We start from the raw sequence: 7,268 nt of genomic DNA on the forward strand, positions 1-7,268 counted from the left end.
TTCACATTTAAATATAATTTATAATAATTATAAATTAAAATTAAATCTTTCTCTTTTTCAAATACTCATACGTACATAATAGATTTACAATTGTTTTTTTAATAAATATATCACATGATGTTCTTAAATGTCGTTTTCTTCATTTCTTTCAATTGCATTGTAAAATATTACGTCTCTTTGAAGTGTTGTTAATTCGTTCTGAAATTTAAATAAATTTAACATAAATATAAATTAATATTTTTTTTTCTTGTAAATAAATTATTCAAAATATTATTTTATATTACATTTATAATATATTTGATTAATATATTTGGATTGAAAATTTTATTTTTTCAAAATTTTATAATAAATTAATGTTAAATAAAAAAGATAAATTGCATAATAAAAAAGTAGAGAATAATGTATAAAAGCAAAAAGAAAACTTATTGCTTAATTTTGCAAAATCCAAATAAGCTTACAAAATAAATGATTATAAGCATGCCAAATAATACATATAAATATATATGAACAATGACGATAGTAAAAAATCGACAATCTTAAGATTTAAACTTAAGATTTTTTATAAGATTTAACTTATAAAAAAAAAGTAAGATTGAAAAAGTAAGGTTTGTTATAATATTTATTTTAATAAGAATTATTACAATATAATAAAACAAATCAATAAATCGTTAAATAATTAATAATTTTTTTTCATAAAAATATTTCAAAATGATTTCTTTAAAAATATGTATTATAACATATACAAATACATATTATAATTATTATAATTATTTATTAATTATTATATAATTATCTAAATAAAATTGTGTATAATAATAATAAAATTCTCTTTATTTAATTTACAATTGAATTATTGTTTAAATTATTTTCAAAGAATATTTTTTAATTAATAGTTAAATATTTTTTAAAAGTAATACTAAAATAATCTTATTTTATGTTTTTTTCTAATATTTCAAAAAACTCAAATTTTAGACGAATAATTTATTATATATGAGTTAAATTTTTTTAATTATTTTTATTAAAATAAAATGAAATATAATTCAAACAGTAAGAAGAAAAACTAATGAATTATAATTCACAAAATTTTTTTCATTTATCAATTTTACTGCTTGAGGACATTAATCTAAATAAAATAAATGAATGAATTCTTAAAACCAGTTTCACGAATGTCAGCTCTTATTACACGAATGAGAAGTTATTGGTAAAAGAGAGAATCACTAACCTTATATTATTTAAACCATCTTCTTCCTTATGTTTCAGTAAGTAGTGTTCGATCAATTCGATTATTATCTTTACCAATATACATAATGTAATTATATAATAATATATATCAATCGAAATGAATGAATCAATTTTTAAAAGAAATCAATTGAATAAATCTTTTAATCAATGTTTAAAAAAAATTTCAATATTATTATCTTGTATATTTTAAATAAAATAAATACTTTTATTCATAAGTTATCGAATATAAATAATATATCTCAGAATATACATAAATATTATGTTGATATTAATTAATTATTTATATTGTAAACAAACACTATATTTTAATTAATGTTTTAATTCTAATAATTTTAAAATAAATCGTAATTTTAAGCACCAACAATTAAGGAGTTGAGAGTATAAGAATTAACTATTATTTAGTACTAAAAATAAACTATTAATTATAAAATTATTGTAATAAATTAGTGAATAATACCAATTAAAATATGCCTATATATAAAACTCAATTATAATATTTTTACAATATTTTCGAATGGTTTAATTATTAATTAATTTATGTTTCAAGAATCATAAAAATAGCAAGAAGTTTTGAAATTCAAAAATTCAATGTTTCTTCTAAATTTCAAAGCATTTTGAGATTTCAAAGTTTTGAGAATCTTATTCCTATCTTTTTATTAAAAATTTGGAAGTTCTGCCTCACTTTGTAATATATGCATATAGATATTTACATTTTGCTTTCTGATATTTTTATGTATCAAAGATAACAGAGATTGTTATTTATAAGTAGAGATTTATCGGTATTATTAATGGTAAGAAAAATAGATCGAAAATTCTCTGTTCAAATAAGTTTTTTGATCAAGTGTGTCACTGCTTTCCTGCTTTCCTTTAAGTGACGACACAAATATTTATCATAATGTATCTATAATTTATATATATGTTATATAATATATTATATCGTCCATTATACTGTTCGTGAACTAATGATTAACGATTTAGTCTTCACTAAGAAGCCAATAACAAGAGAAGCCATCGTTATTTATTTTAATCTATGAATTGGATTTAGAATAATGAGTTTAAAAATCTTTTTTTTCTTTAGTAGTAGTAGTAAAGTAAATTAAGTTATGACTTATTTTCAATGATTCATAGCAAGCTTGTATCAAAAAGTGCATACCATAATATACGAATATAATTCGTTATTATATCTATAGTATCTAAATAAAATTTTAATCCTCTTAATTTTGAGCAAAATTTAAAGCGTATAATGTTATAAATAATATTATAAATAAAAACTTAAATATTTCATCTATATTATTGGATAATTAATTTTCTAAAAATTATAAAAAGAGATGAAATAAGTAAATTATATTTTCATTTTCATAAAATTTAAGTCTTTATTTATTTATATAAATATATAAATTATTATAATATTTTTTTCAAAATATGGAAAATATCCTGATTCCGATTTACAAATATATAAATGATATATGAATAATGCACAAAAATATTGATTAAAGCTTATTTATTAAGTTATAAACAATTAAAGTTTGCATAGATAAAGCGAGAAATAGAATAAATTTCGTTTTATTTTTATTTCATCAGTATTGCATCATCTCTCTTTATTTAATACGAACTAAATTGATTATGACTTAATAAATAAGTTTCAATTGATATTTTTTCATATTAACTTTTGTTTGAAAGAATTTTTAAAATCACGTTTAAATTAATATCTTGTAAGAACAATAAGATTATTGTAATTCAAAATTTAAGCTCATTTATATTCATGTGATTATTTTTATATAAAAAATTAAATCTTTTATAATAAATCGTAATCGGAGTATTTTTTTAGAGAAATTTTATATGCATATATATTTATACATATATATAGAAATATATTTTAGCTTTACACTATTATATCTTTATATAATTTTAATTTTAATTTTTATTTTTGATATCATATATTCTATTACTTATTTTTGAAAAAATTTCTTATGATTTATGAGTGTTTATTTAAAGAATTTTTTTAAATAATTTATTAGATTGAATAATAAATTCATTCACATTTATTAAAAAAATATATCATACTTTTATATTTTACCTATTTATATAAAAAATTGTTGTCATTTTGTTTAAAAATAAAAATATTTGTCTTTTTGTAAAAATTGTTTAATAATTTTTTATGAATAATTTATATACTCAAATTTGGAAAAATTAGAGATACTAATTACTATATGTATTTATGTACTTTACTATATATAAATTACTGTTACTGTTAAATATTATTATTTTTTTATTTTCTATGCAATTAAATAATAATAATAAATAATAATATTTATAATACTTTCAAAATATTTTAAATTATTTAAAAAATTTATAATCAAATTTAAAAAAAAGAGTGTAAAAGCAGTGATATTTTTATTATTTTACCAAATAATTTTTTCAATAACTATTTTCCAATGTATTAAAATGTATTGAATAATTTTACAAATTTTTTTCGACAAATTTGTATAATTATATTATCTTATAATAAATTCTTTGAAATTTTTTTTTAGAAATATTTGAAGTATTATATTTTTTAATATTAGAATATAATAATTATACAAAAAATCAGAATCATGGAAATATGTCATATCTAATAAATGTGGCATGTTGAAAAATGACGTTTTTACAAATCGATTCTAAATATTATACATATTTACATATTTACATATATACATATTTACAAATATAAATATGTAAATATTATACATATTTATATTTCTCATATGTTTATATATTTATATATGTAGATTTGTAAATATAGATCTGTAATGTAATATCGCTTATGTAATACTTTTTATATGAGATATTTCATGTGTTTATTTTTCGATATTTCAATTCCATTTTAAGATGAAAATAAAGAAGAATTTTTATGTAATCTTACATAAGATTATATAATTCAAATACTAATATTATTTCTATAGTTTTTACTTTATTTGTTTATCATTGAATTTATTTATTTATTTGAAACAATTATTATAGTTCTTAACTTTTCAATTACAATAAGGAACATAAAATAATAATGCTATGAAAAAAATCAATCAAATTACTTTCTAACTATAAAATGTTAAGACTTCACAATAAAATAAAGTAGCATATTTTATTTTCAATCTTTGAAACTTATGCAACTTACTAAATTTTTATATAAAACACATATACTTACTTTATTTATATGCTTTTCCTGAATATATAAAAAATAAATAAAAAAATATATAAAAAAAACAACAATTTTTTTTTTACAAATTTATTTTTTATGTGAAAAATGAGAGTACAGATAAAATATGAAAAATTTTGTTACTTACTTAAAAATAAAAAAAAATGTCATATATTTTCTGAATTCGAATTTGATTGTAAAAATTGCTTATCATTAAAAGATAAATAAATAAGAAAAATCGACTTTTGTTATATTTATTTATAAGATATTTATAATTTATAAAAATATTTCATAACATTTCACAATAATAATTTTTTTTAACATTTTTATCAATTACATCGGTAATTGATATTAACTCTTTTCTTTTCTTTTTTTCTTTAAAATATAGCTTTGAAGATACTTCAAAAATATTGAAAATCATAGAGTTATCATTGTTATCATTTTATTATAGTGTCTTTATCACTTTACTTCTGCTTGCATGAGATCTGCTTGAAAATTTTTATTTCTTAAATGAATGTAAATTTTTATTTTAAATAGGAGATATCAAAAGTCTGACTTCTGATAAATAAAATAAGGAGTATGTGTAAATTATTAAAAAAATGAAAAATGAAAAACTTTATTAAAATATTAATTATTAAAAAAAATTTTAATTAAAAACTACGAACTTTTGTATAGAATGTAATACATTTCCATTTTGCAATATATTGTCCTAATTTAAAATAATTTTTCTTTGAAAATTCAATTATTTATAATAATTGATAAATATTTTAAAATAAATATATGTTATGCATGTATATAATTTTTAAATAGTGAAAATATAATTTTATATTTATTATACTTACATTCTTATTTCGTAATTTAATCATAAAATGTACATTATAGTTGTTTTTTTTAAATGTTATTGTACTGCATATCGTAAATCTCTTGTTTACATCTTTATTCGAAGTAATAGCAAAAAATTTGGCCTAAAAGAAATATGAAATCTTTTAAACAATGATTATAACCTTTTAAGAACTCCTAATAACTCCTATAACGAAGATAGGGAATATTATCGAATAAAACTAATAAATATTAAATATTAGAGATATGTATAAATGTAAATAAGCACAATTTATTGTTTGCAAAAATGCTAATTATGTAATGTTGGATGCTTTAATTGTTAATTTTTAATGTATGATTATTAATATGATGATTATCATTAATATGATATTAATGTATGAAATTAATATGATTATTAATATGATTTATAATATTTATTAATTAAAATAAAACAGATTATATCAAATATTTTCTTGAATAAATTATAATATTTTGTAATATAAAATCTTCTTGTTATTATTTTTTAATATAGTGTTTATATATAATTTTTTTCTTATTTTTATTAAAAATTATTATTTGATAAAATTAAAACATTTTATATTATAATGTATTTTTAACATGTAAATGTTCGATATTATACATCAAAATAAAAATCAAGATTTTTATGAATGATATAAAATTATATATTTTTCAATAATTCATTTTTTTTCGAGAATTTTCTCATTTTTAGAAATATTGTTTTTAAAAAAAATATATTGTATATTTGTATATTAATAAAAATTAAAATCACAAATATTTATGATATTCTAGACAAATTATATTTTTGAATAAAAATATTTTAAGAATTTGTACTTTAATTTTGTTATGTAAGATATTTTAAGAAAATTCATTCCATTAAATTACATTTCCTTTATTTTTATTATTAATTCAAAATATAAAAGATATATTATAAAATTAAAACATTAAATTGTTTTTAGAATTTTAAAAAATTATTGATTAATAAAATTTATTAAAATAATCATAACATTATATTGAAATAAAATTGAACATATATATGGTTTAATATAAATTAAATAAATAATTAAAAAAAAATAATGACATTTTATTAAGTACTTATCTTTTTTTTATTTTAAACAAGTATATTAATAAAAAATTTTTTTCTAGTATTTTTTTATATTAATTTATATTATAATTAGTTATAATTTAAAGTTTTAACTTTGATATATAATTATCAATAAAATATTTAATTAACATTAAATATTTGATAATACTAATATTAAATTATTTATAACATAATTATTAAATTATTAAATAAATCATTTTTTCTGTTCATAAATTTTTATTTTTAATTTATATAATTCGAAGTTTAAAATAAAGTTAATTTAAAGTAGAATATAAAAGTATTAATTAATTATATTTAATTTATACATATATACATATTACATGCACATATATATTATATATCATGTTATGAGTTATGTTTGCATTTCTTAATTTTATTTCTATTTGTTTACTTTTATACGTATAAACAAATGAAAAAGTAATTTTTCCTTTTTATTATAAAATTGAATATTATATAATAAAATTAATAATTTTATATTTATACAAACATAAAAATTATGAAACCAGTATAGATTAGCATCTTATTATTTATCAATTATCGCATTTAAAAAAATTTATTTATTATTTACATTACATATATCTAAATGAAAATCTAAATTTTTGAATTAATCGATATATCCTCTTATAGAAGAAAGATAATAAAAAAATTTATAAAAAGTATTTGAAATTATTTAAAAAATTATAAAAATGAAATATTTCCAAAAAAATAAAATTTAGTTAGTATTATTAATTATTAGTATTAGTATTATTAATATTATTAGTTAATATTAATCAGGAAAAATTAATTCTTTTAATTGAATTATAAATATATATTCAGTTTGATATATTATATAATAAATTTATAATAATTATTAGATATTAAATATTAGAATATTAAAGAAATTTCACTAAAAAATTTTACTTAATAATAAAA

At 15.5% G+C, this 7,268-nt stretch overlaps 1 protein-coding gene across 3 annotated transcripts in view; it reads right to left on the reverse strand.

Annotated features, from left to right (window-relative positions):
• Nucleotides 1–98: 98 nt before the first annotated feature.
• Nucleotides 99–7,268, reverse strand: part of LOC102676753 (putative phosphatidate phosphatase) — a 75,602-nt gene continuing 68,432 nt past the window's right edge. For 2 of the 3 annotated variants that reach the window (XM_031514756.1, XM_031514755.1), the window contains 2 exons: nt 5,257–5,379; nt 99–198 (listed from right to left, as the gene is read on the reverse strand). In XM_031514756.1, coding sequence (XP_031370616.1) covers nt 124–198; nt 5,257–5,379 — 198 coding nt within the window. In that variant the 3' untranslated portion in view covers nt 99–123. The remainder of the gene's footprint in view (nt 199–5,256; nt 5,380–7,268) is intronic. The other variant, XM_031514757.1, reaches the window with a different exon arrangement.

Source organism: Apis dorsata, unplaced genomic scaffold (assembly GCF_000469605.1).
Source record: "Apis dorsata unplaced genomic scaffold, Apis dorsata 1.3 scaffold_1176, whole genome shotgun sequence".
Classification (NCBI taxonomy): Eukaryota; Metazoa; Arthropoda; class Insecta; order Hymenoptera; family Apidae; genus Apis; species Apis dorsata.